Genomic DNA, 17485 nt, shown 5'->3' with positions numbered 1-17485 from the left:
ATATTTAATAAAAAATGTGAATTTTAATATAAAAATTAAATTTGGTTTCAATTTAGAGAGGGACCAAATTGGTTCATCTTAACAAAAATTGGGACTAAATTGAAAAAAATAACAAATATAGGGACCAAATTGAATATAGAACATTGACTTTGACATGTGAAACGCTACTGGGTTGACACGTGGACATTTAAAAAAAATAAAAAAATTCAAAAAAATTCAAAAAAGAAAAAACACGAACTGACACATGACCGCCACTGTTCATGACCGTTAATGATCTAAACGATCTTAACAAAAAATGACCAAATTGAACAAAATTGACGAAAATTGGCACCTATTTGAACACAACACAAAAATTAGGACTTATTTGAAAAAACTTGACGAAAATTGGGACTAGAAAGGTATTTTAATCTTTATATTAACGGTTAAATATGTTTATATCCTTTTTAGGAAAAACTGAAATTAGTCTATTTTTGAAATTTAAATCAATTTAATTTTCATTTTTAGAAATACGTAAATTTAGTTTTTTTAATCAATTTTTTTTTAAATTTATTTGACGTTTGAAAAGTGTTTATTAATTATCACCGAAATTAAAATATATTAAAACAATATAAATAAATCAAATATTATAATAAAATACGTTTGAATAAATTTAATAAAATTTAAAAAAAAATTCATATATTTCTAAAATTAAAATATTTTTAAAATTAAAAATTATATTGAACTAAAATATCAAACATGAAATAATTCTAATTTTTACTTAAAAGGTAAGAAAGAAAAAAGATACTGAAAGTTAATTCTCATTGCTCGGTGGCTTCTAGGGTAATCAGAAGATTATGACGAGCCATTATGGAAACCTATAAGTAATTATAATTAAATGAAATTGTAGCAATAATTAATATCTCCAACTATAGAAGAATAACCCAAACCAGATCAAATTCAATCATATAAAAGTGAATCGAATCCGAAACCACGGCATTCATTTATTAATATAAAAACTCGTTTCCTTCTCCAATTCTTGCTCGCACCTTTTCTCTCTCTCTCTCTCTCTCCCAGTCTCTCCCTCTCTCTCGTTCGCGTTCTTCGTCGCAAATCCGAAGGAGGATTTCTCTTGCTTTTTCTCTAGGTATACGAATATTTATATGACGCTATGCTCTTAGCACGCGTGTTTTTGCGTTTTGATCCGATCCGATTTGTTCTTTCAATTTGTTTTAGGTTTTCGCGATGGCGTCGAAGCGAATTTTGAAGGAGCTTAAGGATTTGCAGAAGGATCCTCCAACTTCTTGCAGTGCCGGTACATATTTCCCCCATTTTCTTTTATGTTTTGCCTTTTTCTTTAAGAATTTTTTTGTTCAATTATTTGGTGTTTGTTTGGCCTTAACGGTTTAGATTTAAGTTTGGCCAGGAAGAAACTGATTCCGTTGTTTTGTAAAAAGTTTTTTGTATACTGTAAAATTACAGTTGAAAATATTATCTTTGGTTTATAGTTGAGATTTGCTTCAATCAGTTACCACGGATATTGTTCGAGATTGGTCTTGCTGTTGCTTTTAGATTAAAGCAGTGTTTGGTTGGTTCCGTGTTGCAGTAATGAGCTGCGAACTTGTTGTGGATTGATGATGCTGAAGGAGAAATAATTGGGGTTTGTGATGAATGCTGAAATGATTTTCTATATGGACCAAAAGTAGTTTCGTGTTTCGTATGTTTTAAGGTTCTTGGAATAGGATACACTCCCCAACCTCATGATTATTTTAAATTTCATTCACTATTCCATATTTCCTGTTAATATTAATTCCCGGATGATGCATCTATTGGCTGCTGTGCGTTTTATGACAAAATTATGCAATAAAGGCAGCTGTAGCTACTGTAGTTGACTTTTATATATTTTTTGCTGGAAATAATGACATGTTGATATTTCCAATTCTAAAAGTATCTTTTGGAGGGTAAGAAAAAGGTGGTAACATCTTAATTCTAATAAATATTTTTTAGTTTGATATTCTTAAAAAAAAGAAATAAATTTATAGGTTGTCACAAACTTAATTAAACTCTTATATAATATCTGATAGGTTACTTGATAGTAATTTATTCCTGTACAAGCAAAAGATTTATAGTCTTTGGATGGCATAGTTGGATAAAACTGCTAGGTACTGTTATTTTCACGTTTTCATTTCTTTGCATTATCATTTAGGAGTTTAAACACTATTTTAATCAGAAAAATTACAAAGTGTAGGTCCTGTTGCTGAAGACATGTTTCATTGGCAAGCAACAATTATGGGTCCTCCAGATAGTCCTTATGCTGGAGGTGTTTTCCTAGTGACTATTCATTTCCCTCCAGATTATCCCTTCAAGCCACCCAAGGTTTGTATTTCATTTTGGAGTCTATTTTATATAATGTTTTATATCTTAACTTTCTTGAATTATTTCAAAGTATTTTTAAATAATAATATTGCAGTTCCCCCCGTTTTTTTTTTCATTTCCCTTAAGTGTATAAAATTTATGCATGTATCATTTTGAAAATGTTGAGTTTAATATTTCATGGTTCAGAAAAAAATTATCTAAGATGAAATTACTTATGTACATCTGAATGCTGTCATCAACATCGTATAATTTGCTCCCTAGTGCATACTTTTATGCATGGTGGTGGATCTTTCAGGTTGCATTTAGGACGAAAGTATTCCACCCAAACATAAATAGCAATGGAAGCATTTGCCTCGATATATTGAAGGAGCAGTGGAGCCCTGCTCTAACCATTTCCAAGGTTTGTTCATTTATAAGGTGTTTTGTTATTCCTCTATTAAAATTCACTTTTATAGGATGGTATCAAACTCTATTTTAGCAAGATTTGCTGGACTTATTGTGTCAGTTGCTATCATGGTACTATTGGATCACCTACAAATATTAGTGTCACGCTTGACATGTCTGCCTTGGTTTGAGATCCCAGAGTGACTAGAAATATGGTCAAATTATAGTATATAAGTGAGTGCAAATCTCATCTTATAATTTGTTTTTATGAGATTAAACTTAAAGTTCACTATCTAAGAACTATCTAAGAATGTAAGGGGAAAACCTATAATAATTGAGGTTTGTTTAATGGGGAGAAAGGTTACAAGTAAAATGTCTACCCTTGAGTAGCAATAGCTCAATCATTTTCAGATGGAACTATATCTAGTAGGGAAGGTGGCCTTGGGGAGGGATCAAGCACGACCTTCACTTTATTATAATTTGTTGAAGATGGATCCCATATTAGAATATCAGCAGGTTGTGAACGATGTTGATATACTGTTAGGGAATGGAATGTTTATGTAAGAAGGAAGAAAATTAATAGTTAGTTGGTTAGGAGGTTAGGAGGGTATAATCTTCCTTTTTAGGAAGACTATATATAGGTTGGCTTTGGTTTGTTTGGGGGTTATGTGTTTGGTTTGTTGAAAGTGTAGACAGGATCCTTGGAGTCCTGTGGGAAGGGAAACATTATTTCTGGAGAGTGTTCAAATTATGTGGCTGGTTTGAATCAAATAAACGAGGTATATGCAGTGTTATTGTGAGTGTGGATTATGTTTCTATGTGTGTGAACCTCGTTAACCAGGTTTCTTCTATCACCAAACCTATCATATACCTAAACTGGTGTAGTAGAAACTTCCTAAGTTTTGGCAGAATCACCAGGTTCTGAGGAAAGAAGATTGACAATGGGAACAAAGTAACTACATATGTCGTCATTATTAGAATGAACAATTGTATGATATGGAACAAACTTAAAGAAAGAGATTTCAGCAACACATAATACCTATAAAGATCAGGAGAGAAACATCAATACAATTTTTGAGAGTGATGATATCTTGACCAGATATGAGGTTATTTACAAAGTATGTGAAACCAAAAACATGTAAAGGAAGGTTGTATAGATGAGAATGAGGAAAAATGATAGAGTGGAGTAACACTATTTTAAACTAAAAGGGATAACAATAAAAGAAAGGATTTCAAATGTCAGAGTGAACAAAAGATAAAGGAGGCAAAGCTTGTTTATTGTGACAAACATGTTTTCCTAATTGACTAACTAACAATCCAAAGCAGAAAAATCATTTAAACTTTATGCCATTTTTTTCCGATTTCATTAATCCCAGATGCTGTAATTGAACATGGATCACCATTGGAGAGATCTTAATTGAAAATACATCACCATTGGAAAGACCGTTAATGACAGTGATGGATAAAGATAGCAAAGGCCACGTGACTTACATCCTATATAAATCATCTAACCCAATATCCAATCCTGTATTTTTATTGAAGGTGAATAATATCATGGGATTAGATCAATTGGACAAAATACAAGAAATTAAAAAGGTAGTTAGGAAAGGTAGTTAAAAAGAACATAGTCAGTACTAAGCGATGAAAGGGCTTGTGGGTAGTACCAATGCTCCAAGCTTGTGTTTATAAATCATTGGCAACAATTATAAAATGCAAATTGGTAACTTTAGTAAAAAAAGATAAGAGAATGATTATCAGATATATGATTAGTTACACCTGAGATGGACCTGCACTCATACTTAGTTTCACAATTGAAGCATATTTTAGACTAGCTAGATGATCTTGATTCAGACTGGTTCGACAAGGCAGGTCCTGGTCTAACTGCTTATCATTCAGTTCAACATAACAGCATGATCATCTTGACCAAACTGGTTCATGACCATCCTTGCTCAACTTCCCAACATTAGTATTAGTCTCTTCCTATAATAATTGTGTCTTTAAGTTAAATGTCTTCTGATCCATATGAACCTTGGTTGTCACTGTTGTAGTTTAAATTAAATTTTACAGCAAGTTCATGTAACAAACAGGTCTTGAGCTAACCTTATGCAGGTGGTTAGCATGTTCAAAATGTTTATTCTGGTATCGTTGCTTACTTTGTTTATCTTTGACATCTGTAGGTGTTGCTTTCAATTTGTTCCCTGTTAACGGACCCAAATCCTGACGATCCTTTGGTCCCTGAAATTGCCCACATGTACAAGACAGACAGGAATAAGTATGAGTCAACTGCAAGAAGCTGGACCCAGAAATATGCCATGGGCTAGTTAACATATAGTACGAGGGAGAGCGATTTTTATTTTCAATGTCTAGGCCTAACAGCCTTTGTATGAATATTTGTGGACCCTGAAATATTTCTTCTGTTGTTTGTATTGCAAAATGCAAATGCTACCTCTAAAACCGTGAAATGTAGCCCCAATTAAAAGTTTGTCAAAATTTTAACATTGTATTGACAGCATCATCGCTTATATAGAATGTTTGGGTTTCTCTTTTATTATGGCACTAAAGCAGCCATTTATTGGAAATCAACGAATTTGAAAACTGTATAGCGGTCTTCATGGATTTCATGTTTTAATTTTCAGGAGTCCATGGTATTTATAGCAAGTTCAAAGTTTCTATTGAGAAGAAATTAAATCCCCCTTTTAGTATTGGATAACTATTACCTTATGTTTGGATTAGGGATTCTAACAATTAAAAAAATTAAAATACATAGTAATTAAATTACTTGAAATTAAATTATTTTCATTTTGTCAGGAAAGTTGGAGGGTCACGTGGTTAGTGGCTTGTTGGTAGTTGTGAGTCTTTGTTTTAGAAAGACTATATATAAGGTAGAGTTCCTGTTTTGGAAGGTTAGATTTTGTTTTTTTTTGAATTGTGTAAATTGGATTCAGAAAGTCTTACGAGAAGGTAACATAGTTTACCTGATCGTTTCGGTGTTAAGAAGTAATAATAAGAGGGGTTCGTGTTGGTGTTGTGTGATTTGTGTGCAATCTAGTTTCTATAGTTAAGAAATCTATTACATTTCTCTAATAATTAATTTAAATGAAGTAATTAAATTATTTTAGATTTTAATTTTTTTTTGGATAAAGCAATTTAATTTATATTTTATGACGAATTTAATTATATATTTGAATCTAATTTAATTTAGTTTGATCTTCAATTTGGTACGACTCGTCTTGATTTTTAGTTCGAGTCGGTTCAACTTCAACTTATTCGACTTGAATCGATTCGAAACAATTCAATTTCGGTAAAATTTGAATGGATTCAACCTTAGTCAATTTGAACTTATTTGGCCCAAGTTAACTTGATTCAACGTTCAACTAAGGTTGATAGGTTTAAGTCTAGACCAACTTGACTTGACCTTCGGCTCGGACTGACCTAGCTTGACCTTTACCTAGGGTTGACTCAGCTCAAAGCCATCTCGTTTGGACCTTTGGTTAGGGCCGACTAGGTTCAACTTTTGGCTCGGACCGACATGGTTCAAAGCCATCTTGTCTGGACCTTGGGTCTGGGCCAACTTGGCTTGACCTTTGGTCAACGTCAACTCGACTGTTCCTCGACTCAAGTCAACTTAACTCAACCTTCGACTTAGATCGGCTAAGTAGACCTATGGTCCGGACTGGCCCTGCTTGACCTTCATCCTGGATCGACATAATTCAACTTTTATCCTGAACTGACTTGTCTCGATCTTCTATTTGAGTTGACTCGACTTTTTAGACTTGTGAACTTTTTATGTCCTTACCAACGAGTAATTCCATAACTTAGAGAACTTCAATTTTATTCTTTTTTGAGTGAATTTCAAATTATACTATTTTAGTTATGTTAAACACCTTAAATTTTCTCAATTTGATTTTTTTTTTTAATTTCTTCATCTAAACATGTCATTTTCCTTCAAAGAATTTTAAATTCTTCAAATAAATGAATTACTCTCTTAAATTACTTCATCCAAACACACCATTATTGATTGACCATTATTGATTGACCGAATATTTATGATGTGAAGCCATAACTATCACCATAAATTTCTAATGCGAGCTTCTGACCATTCAGAGCAATTTCTCTTTGAATCGCTGTTAGAGTGAGATAAGTTTTCTGGAGATCTTATTAGTTATGGGATGTGGAGGTATATAAAAATCGAGAAGAGGTACATGCAATTTAAAAAAATAATGTATGTTAAGATGTTACAAGAGATTATATCTATCAAAATCTCTGGAGGTGAATGATTGACTCCAAACGTTATAAGAGATAATATTCATAAATTAAGCACATAAATGTTATGTTAACATGATAAAATATGTTTCTTTAACGTGTTCAAAATTATTATACACTTTGATATTTCAAATATGATGATACTTTCAAGGACATCTACCATTTGTCATCACAAAAAAAAAAAAAATTATTAAAAGAAGAAAACAGGAAAAAAAAATGAGAGGACAAAACTAAACCTCAAGAAATACAAAAGCAAACTTTCCAAAAGGAAGTTAAATCACTCTAAACATAGGAAGTTGCTGTTATGAAAAAATTCCAAACAGAAAGCATAAAAAAATACCATTTAAAACTTTCAATATTTTCCAAACCTAAATTAGATAACTTATTAACACATCGATTCCCTTCCCCTAAAAGTATAACTTACCTTAAACATACTATTATAATCAAATAGGTTTGTCATCTATATTATTAATGAATATCATTTTTTCATATAAATATAATTATAAGTGTGGTAATTGTAGTTACGAGTTTAAAAATTTATATACCATGAGAAATGGTTTTCTAAAAATAATTAAGTATAAATCATAAATTGGAAGTTAAGCAAACTACTAGTCATTTTTCTAAGTCTACCATTTACATAAAAAAAAATTGGCGTATTCAATGGAACAAAGATTCACGTCACGTTCTATGAGACAAACATTCATGTTATTTTGATGTGTTTGGCGGTTAGTTTTTATTTAATATCTTTTTATAGTTAAATGAATTAATATTGTTTCAATGTTGTTTGCGTGAATGTATTACTTGATAATGCTCTTGTTATATGCGATTAGTAAAATATTAAATATGGTCAATAATTCAAATAGGAATAATAATAACAATAATATTCGTAATAATAATAATATTTGTCAAGAGATAAATATAAAAGGTTGCACAATAACAACTACGCTGACTATAATATCAATATCTCAATTATCTTGATGTCAACTGTAAGACCCAATATTTTCTGCCCTAAATTAAAAGGGCTGCTCCATGTGAGTTGGGCCTAAGGGTTGGCCCAAAGGGAAACAAACCCTGAGTCTGCCCTAAACCTCATTCTTCTCACTTTGTTGGAACAGATTTTCAAACCCCCTTTGAGTAGCCGTCACCCTCTCCGATAGGGTTCAGCCTTGGAGCTCCGTCGCACTTATTCGAGCCAGTTTCATTCCACGTAAGTTGCATCCCATCCCATACCTCTTGTTTAGCACAGTTGCTTCGAGTTCCAACTAGGGTCGTACTAAGTGGCTTCATGTCCTTCTGTTCTTTTGTTTCCAGCTCGCTAAACCGCTCTAGGAGCTGCTGCCTTTCTCTGTTTACACCCAAGAACCCAACTATTAGCCCTTTTCCAGGTAAGGGAAGCTAGGTTCTTTTCGCGTTTTTGAAATATGTGGTTTGTTTTCGTTTATGTTTTATGCTTAAATGATTGGAAAATGTTAGTTTTGGTATATTTCTGAGTTAGAGGTTCAAATATTCATGAAACTGTGATGTTTGACGTCTTTTTCGTATTCTGATGCGTAGAACAGTCGTTGGGCGAGTTCCTTGGCTCGTTGGGCGACTGGGTATTTTTCGGATATGCGCAGTTTTAGTAAAATTAAATTTCCTGACTCATTAACCGTTGGATTGAGCTCAAACTTTGACATTTGGTTCATAACATGCTATTTTATGGTTTGACCGGTTGGATCGTTGATTAGATATCTATAGCTTGAGAAATGTGTCACGCATTACTGCAATGATTTTGGTTTTGTGATAATAAATTTTCTTAGGAATTTTGGTGTAAGAATTATGGTTGTGGGTTGTGCTTGATTGTATGGAATTGCAAGTACTTAATGTGGCATGATAATGATATGAGACGGAGTTCCATATTCATGGTTCGAGAATAATGAGTTGGTATGGTTTGTCTGGGAATACGAAAGAGGTGAATTATTAGAAACTATATGTGATGTATATGTATATATATATGTGTATGTATGCTGAATCCGTTTGATTGATTAAGAATGTTGGTCCGTGTCAGTGCGTAATTCCTTGGGATCTCTAGGTGAGATTTTCAGGGTCGTGCTTTAGTGGTCGGGACGTAATCCCATGGCCCCTATTAGTGGGTGCCCATGGTGGTGCCCCATCTGTATAACTAGGTAAGGATTCAAGGTAAGGTTGCATCCTGACACTCTAAGGAGTCAGTTAGTCTCACCTAGAGCGGACTGACTCCTGTGGTGAGAGTAGTAGGAGGCCTGAAATTCATTAAGGGCTAACCTTGTGGTGAGTGAAAATTGATTCATTGTAACACTTGTAACACATAGCTCGGGGGTGAGCAGAGGTATCCACCACAAGTGCAAGCATCCGCTGAATCCGACCAGGTTATATGTATCCGGATGAGTCGAGTCTTAGTGTATTGTTTTGGAAGGTCATAACATGCTTGAGTGATGTATGTATAATTGACTGTGAAAGCATATCTGATTGCATGATAAAACCACTTTTGACTCTAGCTTACCCTTCTGTTTTTGTTGTGTGTCTTGTTGTGTGGTACTCTCTTTTGCGATGATCATCAACTTGTTAATGTGAGCAGATGCGAGGAACACCCGTGGTCAATAGGGAGGTGATGGTTCTGCTGCTTAGTCTTTGGGTTGACTTCTGCCCTTGGGCTCTTCATTTAAGGCTAAGGCCCATGTATTGTTTTCTCCAAAAATTTGTTTAAGTCATTTTCATTCTCTTACTTTACTTTGTACCCGACATCGTGGTGTATCTCTCTTTTTCGTCCTCTACGCAATTGGGATATTTGTAGGAGTGATGTTATACTCTTTTATCCTCGCTTCTTATATTATATTGTGTGACATATCCTTATTTAGCTTTATTAAATAAATGGGTGTTACATTAATGGTATCAGAGCAGGTCGTCCTTAGGATGACCTGAGGTTTTGGGTTTGTCATGCCTCGCGTGCGTAAGTTGCCAAGTCTAGTCGAGGTTGTCAGTGAAACCAAAAGTTTTAAGAACAGAAAACATCTTGATAAAGTGACGAGGGTGCACACTCATGACTAGATCAAAGGTTGTTTTTCCTTTCTTAATTCTAATGGTTTGGGGAAGGAAGGGTAACAGACGAAAGGTTTGGTTATCTATAGATGATGGAGTGTTGCCTTGTATGTTCTAGTCTGTCCTGTTACGCCTCTGTGTTTTGTGTCTTGTGTCTGTAGCGATGAGGGAATGCATATTTAAGCTCAACTTGACCTACTCACCCTTACCAGGGTTGGTGCGGCCTATGAGAAAATCTTTTGTCTCAAAGGTGCGAAGATGTAGAGGATTATATATTGATAGATGATGAAAGTTGAGTCTTGGTTTAGAAGGCTAAGAAATGATGTTGAAAGTAAAGAAACAACGCTTTGGACTGAGAGAGAGGTACAAGATTAAGTTCTAAGATCGTACACCACAAGTTTTAGGAGAACAATTGAGTTCAGAGATTAGTATATGAGAAGATATCAGGCGTGCTCATGCGGCAGGGTGTGAGAAATCAACTTGGTTTTACACCTTGAAAATGTCTAAGGTTCGAAGTGTAACAGTGTGGAAGGTTTGAGGTTGAGGGTGGAGGCCATGAACTGTATAGGGAAAGCAGACATGTAGTTGGAAGCTTATGAGAGGCAAAGCTTTGAAGATCATCCAAGTGTGATGATGTTATAGGAGAAGAGAATATATTAGAAGTTATATACCTGATCAATTCAGTAAGGAGTAGTCGGGTCTTCTCAGCAGTAGTAGTTACCCAAGTTAGGAGGAGAGGGGATGTTCTAAGTAAAGTGGGCCATAAAAGAGGAAGGTTTGACATTGGATATGAGATGGACGATTTCAAGCATCAGAAGGAGAAGCACATGGTTAAGTTTGTTCTTGTAGGGAAGGACAATTAGTAATGTCACAGCACGAGGAAATGGGAAAGGAAAATAAAAGTTTTGAGTAGCTATGAGATTGTTTGCGATGATTAGCACTAAAGTGGCCAACACGAGTAATCTAATTTAAATGATACATGTTACAAAGGTGGTGATTGGATTATGGGCTTTGGCTTCGCTTAGGGTCGTACACTCTTTGATGTCTCTAGTATGGTATAGGAGTCATGGTTGTCTACAAGAAGGAGCCGAGTTTGAGAAGGTGGTTTTTGTTATAGTAGCGGCCAAGTGAAGATTTGGTCGGGTGTGTGGTGCCTTCGTGATGATCAAAGTGTTTAAATTCAAACCCAATTCGAATTGTTTCCTTTGTAAGGTTGGGACATAGTCTCAAGGGTGAATTAGTTATTTTCTCAATCCCATTCCGATGAGCTGAGACGACCAACAAGGTGATGTTCTTTGATTAAAAAAGGATAACTCAGTGATTGTGTATGAAGTACGGATCAAACTAAATAATGGGGGGGGGGGGGGGCAGAGAGTGTCACGTGAATCAGAGTCATCTAACAAAGGAAAGTGAATAATATACGCAAAGGATCCCAGTAGCAGAAGAGTTTGTAGATGTGTTCTGAAGCAAGTATTAGAATTTTAACCTTGGTGTGGTGGCGTTCACTTTTGCATTGGTGTTTGAAGGAGGACTTGTGCCAATAATTTCTAATTGGATGGTTCCTACTGAGAATTTGAAGTAAATACAGAGTGAGGGAGAAGTTGGAGAAGTAGTGGCTTATACTAAATATAACGACAAGGATGACTGCGAGTTTGGTGAATCTTAAAGGAGAGGTTGTGGGAGGATAGATTGTTCAAGGGTAAACATTGGATAAGGGAGGATAGACTTTTTGGCCTATGGTTTAAAAAGGGTGGATGCGATGTTGAGAAAATAGGAGGTTAAGGCTATAAACAAGGGAGTCAACAGGATTTTGCAAGTTCCATAGAAGTTTTGGAGGAAGGTTTCTCAGCGATGATTGATTCCTTGTCACGATAGACATGAAAGGAACATCATTTTGAGTAAACAAATAAGTGACTTTGTGTGTTGATCAGAATAGCGCAACGGGATGACGACAAGTGATGCTTATGAAGGGTAAGAGGTACATGAAAAGAACTATCTTACTCACGACCTAAAGTATTACTACGACAACCAGTTCTTGTTGAACAACAAAAGTGTCGTTCTTATGAGTATTAATTAAAGATGTTCACAAAATCATTTAGAGTTGGAATTATGAGGTTACTTAGAGAAAGTTGTGCAAGAGTAGTAGGAGATGGTTTGAGTTATGATTTCAAGTTAGAGTGCCAACTTGGAATTGAGAAAATGAGAGTAAAGGTTTAGCCAGGGAATAAAATTTAAGATCCTTGATTTGACGAGTTAAGAGTAAGGGTTGATCGAGAAACATAAGTGTTTGGGTTGAAAAGAGAATGTGTGGGGAGGTTTCATTAGTTTAGTCATCCGACTAGAATTAGTGAGTCTCTCAACAAGGTTGGGGAAGAAGCAATTCAGAAAAATATTAGTTGAGAAGTATCTTAGAGTTGATAGGTATAAATCAAACTAAAAATTTCCAAGTCAAGGAAAGACATGGTTCTAAGGCTTTTGTGGAAGGATGATTACAAGTTAATAGATCAGAAATGAAGGTGAGATGCCGAAATGAATTTGGTGGTTGTAAAAGAGGGAAGCTTAATTTGGAAATGGAATGACTTGGTTGTGGATTTTGTTACCATTGGTTGAAGTTAGTACATGAGGCAAGATGTTATGAGTGTCGTTATGCATAAAAGTGGTCAAGGGTGTTGGTGGTGAGGTAGTAGGTCATAACTTAATAGTGATCAAGTTAGTGGAGTGATGTATAAAGGGGTGAACAAGATGACGGGAAGTGATAACGAACATGCTTTGGTTTGAGACTTAAAGTGATATGAGACTTTAATAAAACCTACAAGAGGTAGTGGAGAGCATATGGTAGACGAGTCGGTATATCAAATACAAGTTGGTTGGGGAGGTAAGGGGGAGTATCCCAGTTTTAAGGTTGCAGGTCGAAAGTTACTTCGAGAGTAGTGACTAAACCACTCTACACAGTTGAACACATATTGCTTAGCACAAAGGCAAAGTTTCTAGTGACTATAGGTGTTGAGTCGTTTTATTCGTCATGTCTAAGTGGTGGTTGTCAGACGAAATGGGGAAAACGTAGTTTCCTTCCCATCTCGTTGGTGAATTTTCGAGGTTGAAAATTTTTGTTGTTGGGGAGAATGTAAGACCCAATATTTTCTGTCCTAAATTAAAAGGGCTGCCCCATGTGAGTTGGGCCTAAGGGTTGGCCCAAAGGGAAACAAACCCTAAGTCTGCCCTAAACCTCATTCCTATCACTTTGTTGAAACAGATTTCCAAACCCCCTTTGAGTAACCGTCACCCTCTCTGATAGGGTTCAGCCTTGGAGCTCCGTCGCACTTGTTCGAGCCAGTTTCGTTCCACGTAAGTTGCATCCCATCCCATACCTCTTGTTTAGCACAGTTGCTTCGAGTTCCAACTAGGGTCGTACTAAGTGGCTTCATGTCCTTTTGTTCTTTTGTTTCCAGCTCGCTAAACCGCTCTAGAAGCTGCTGTCTTTCTCTGTTTACACCCAAGAACCCAACTGTTAGCCCTTTTCCAAGTAAGGGAAGCTAGGTTCTTTTTGCGTTTTTGAAATATGTGGTTTGTTTTCGTTTATGTTTTATGCTTAAATGATTGGAAACTGTTAGTTTTGGTATATTTCTGAGTTAGGGGTTCAAATATTCATGAAATTGTGATGTTTGACGTCTTTTTCGTATTCTGATGTGTCGCATAGTCGCTAAGCGAGTTCCTTGGCTCGCTAGGCTACTGGGTATTTTTTTGATATGCGCAGTTTTAGTAAAATTGAATTCCCGACTCATTAACCGTTGGATTGAGCTCACATTTTGACATTTGGTTCATAACATGCTATTTTATGGTTTGACCGGTTGGATCGTCGATTAGATATCTGTAGCTTGAGAAATGTGTCACGCATTACTGCAATGATTTTGGTTTTGTGATAATAAATTTTCTTAGGAATTTTGGTGTAAGAATTATGGTTGTGGGTTGTGCTTGATTGTATGGAATTGCAGGTGCTTAAATGTTGGCACACATTTATTTGGGATGAATACTATTTTGTGATATATGTATGTCTTGGTATCCATTTATAAAGTATGAGATGAATGAATTTGCATGAGTGATGATTCATGGAATTGAAATGATGAGTTTGGTATGAGTTTGACATGAGACATGAAAGGGTTGGTATCAATGTGGCATGATAATGATATGAGACGGAGTTCCATATTCATGGTTCGAGCATAATGAGTTGGTATGGTTTGGCTGGGAATACGAAAGAGGTGAATTATGAGAAATAATATGTGATGTATATGTATATATATATATATGTGTGTGTGTGTGTGTGTGTGTGTATGTATGCTGAATCCGTTTGATTGATTAAGAATGTTGGTCCGTGTCAGTGCGTAATTCCTTGGGATCTCTAGGTGAGATTTTTAGGGTCGTGCTTCAGTGATCGGGACGTAATCCCATGGCCCTTGTTAGTGGGTGCCCATGGTGGTGCCCCATCTGTATAACTAGGTAAGGATTTAAGGTAAGGTTGCATCCTGACACTCTAAGAAGTCAGTTAGTCTCACCTAGAGCGGATTGACTCCTGTGGTGAGAGTAGTAGGAGGCCTAAAATTCATTAAGGGCTAACCTTGTGGTGAGGGAAAATTGATTCATTGTAACACTTGTAACACATAGCTCGGGGGTGAGCAGCTCGGGAATGAGCAGAGGTATCCACCACAAGTGCAAGCATCCGCTGAATCCGACCAGGTTATATGTATTCGGATGAGTCGAGTCGTAGTGTATTGTTTTGGAAGGTCATAACATGCTTGAGTGATGTATGTATAATTGACTGTGAAAGCATATCTGATTGCATGATAAAACCACTTTTGGCTCTAGCTTACCCTTCTGTTTTTGGTTTGTGTCTTGTTGTGTGGTTCTCTCTTTTGCGATGATCATCAACTTGTTGATGTGAGCAGATGCGAGGAACAGTCGTGGTCAACATGGAGGTGATGGTTCTGCTGCTTAGTCTTTGGGTTGACTTCTGCCCTTGGGCTCTTCATTTAGGGCTAAGGCCTATGTATTGTTTTCTGCAGAAATTTGTTTAAGTCATTTTTATTCTCTTACTTTAGTTTGTACCCGACATTGTGGTGTATCTCTTTATTAAATAAATGGGGTGTTACATCAACTTTGTTGGAGTTATGATGTATTTAATGAATCCAACATCTCACGAAAATTTGAAGACTAAATTTGACCATTAAAACTTAAATATTGTATAGGTTACATTGTGTTGAATAAATGTTTTGTATGTTTCTCTTTGCACACTTTGATTTTTAATTTGTTGTAAAAAAGCTTTTTCAAAATGCACTAGATCTTATCTTCATGGTCGAATTTTGGCCTAGTTGTCCCAAACGAATTTGGTCAAGTTGGCTTGGTCAAAATTTATGTGTACTCGATTTTGGTGAAATTTAGATCGAGTTGGCTCTGTCCGAATTTGGTTGAGTTGGTCCTATCCAAATATTTGGTCAAACTCGATCATGTTGGTCCCAACCGAAATTTGACCGAGTTAGTCTGAACCAAATTTCAGCCATGTCGATAATGATCAAAATTTGACCGGATCCGGCTACTCAGTGCTGGTCAATTGTTGGTGGAGTCGGCCTCGACCTTTTTTATCTTGACCAATAAGGAATTCCACAACTAGTGAAATTTCAATTTCCTTCTTGTTTAAGTGAATTTCAAATTCTATTATTTAAGTTATTTGGAATACCTTCTTAAAATTCCTCAATTTCAATTTCCTTCTAATTTCCTCATCCAAACAAGTCATTTTACTTCAAAAAAATTCAAATTCTCCTAATAAATGAATTACTATCTTAAATTGCCTCACCAAAACACACCATTAGCATTTAATTTTTCAATTGCGTGTTTGATCGTTAATTTTGTTAGATTAGGGTTGGCAAATTGGGATTTTACATTCTACTCAATCATTTTGCATGATTTCAATTTCTAAACCTAATTGATGTTCATTTGAACTGTTTTGCATATTTAAATTGTTCATTTGTCCATTTTATGTCCACATTTGAATCTGCCACGTATTTTCACACATGAACACCATTGTGCATTTTTGGTTTTTCTAGAGTTTAGGTTCTGTTAGCATACTTTGTGCTTTGTTTAGTTTAGTTTTAGTTTGTTTAAAGTGATAGAGTAAGATTTCCTCCATTTTATGCAAAGAAACTCATGAATCATTTGAAGTTAAGTTGACTTTCCTAGGATTGACCCTTGGTTAAACACTACATTATATTAGTTAGTGAGGAAATCAAGTTTTGCATATGTGCTACTTAGTTGCCATGGGAAGTAAAAAATTAATGATTCTTGAGTTTGATTGTGCTGGTTAGTTTAGGTAAATTCATTTTATTAGTCTATGCATTGTGGATAGTTCATATGTGTTCTACATGTTTATAAGGATAAGCTTAGTTCGGTTACTGTATCAATTACTATGGTAGTGTTCTTTTAAAGATTGTTATGCTTTAAGAGTTTGGTTAAATAGTGACATGGTTACAATGGAATTTATAGAAAGAAATAAATCATAATGCGCGTGAGTGATTCGTGTAAGCCAACCTTTGTTGTTTTAAGAAAAAAAGTGCATGACAAGGTCAGTCTCAAGTTCAGTCACCAGTTTTGATCCAAAATCTAAGAGAACCTTGAGGTTGAAGAAATAGATTAGGTTGAACACAAGGCAGACAAAGAAAAATCAGGTTGCTGAAAAAAATAAGGAACAATAGTTGTGAAGAAATGGCTGAACAACAAGAGAGGACTTTGAAGGAGTTAACTGATCAAGATATTCGCTACCAACACTTGTGCATCCAAATTCCCTAAGATGAGAAAGTTAACTTTGAGCTAAAATCTGGGATGATTCAAGCTTTACCTAAGTGTCATGGCATGATAAGGGAATATCCACATAACCATTTGATGGATTTCATAATTGTATGGCTCAACCATGAAGCCAATCAATGAAGGCATTTCTCTTCTCCTTATGTGATGCAACTAAGGCTTGATTGTTTTCTAAAACAAAACCCATTGTTGGGTGGGAGGAAATGAAGAGGAAGTTTTTCGGGAAGTTTTTTTCAGCATCCAGGACATCATCCATCAAGAAGGAAATTAGTGGAATTTAACAGTCCCATGGTGAAAGTATTTCATAATATTGGGAGTGGTTTAACAAGCTATGTGCATCATGTCTCAATCACCAAATTGGTGAGTAGCTCCTTTTTTAATATTTCTATGAAGGGCTGATAAGTCCCTTATCTCTAAAGTTTTTCTTAGCTAATTGAATTGTTTTGGATAGATTTAAGGTGCTAATTAGGAGTTATTAGCTTAGAATTAGTTTAGTTAGGTTTTTAGGCTAGTTTTATAAAAGTAGCTTAATTAAGTGTTTTTAATGTATTTTTAGTGTAATCCTTAAGAGTATTGTTAG

The 17485-nt window shown here is 35.3% G+C and overlaps 1 protein-coding gene across 1 annotated transcript; it reads left to right on the top strand.

The window, feature by feature from the left end:
• The first annotated feature begins 881 nt into the window (after positions 1–881).
• Positions 882–5287, top strand: LOC114194747 (ubiquitin-conjugating enzyme E2 10). Its single transcript, XM_028085135.1, has 5 exons — positions 882–1123; positions 1213–1291; positions 2225–2352; positions 2648–2752; positions 4914–5287. Exons 2-5 carry the CDS (start codon positions 1222–1224, stop codon positions 5055–5057), a joined length of 447 nt encoding a protein of 148 aa, XP_027940936.1. The 5' UTR covers positions 882–1123; positions 1213–1221; the 3' UTR covers positions 5058–5287.
• The last annotated feature ends 12198 nt before the right edge of the window (positions 5288–17485 follow it).

This window comes from Vigna unguiculata, chromosome 8, assembly GCF_004118075.2.
Source record: "Vigna unguiculata cultivar IT97K-499-35 chromosome 8, ASM411807v1, whole genome shotgun sequence".
Lineage (NCBI taxonomy): Eukaryota > Viridiplantae > Streptophyta > Magnoliopsida > Fabales > Fabaceae > Vigna > Vigna unguiculata.
Note: the sequence above shows the minus strand (reverse complement) of the source record. Positions and strands in the feature narration are given on the sequence as shown.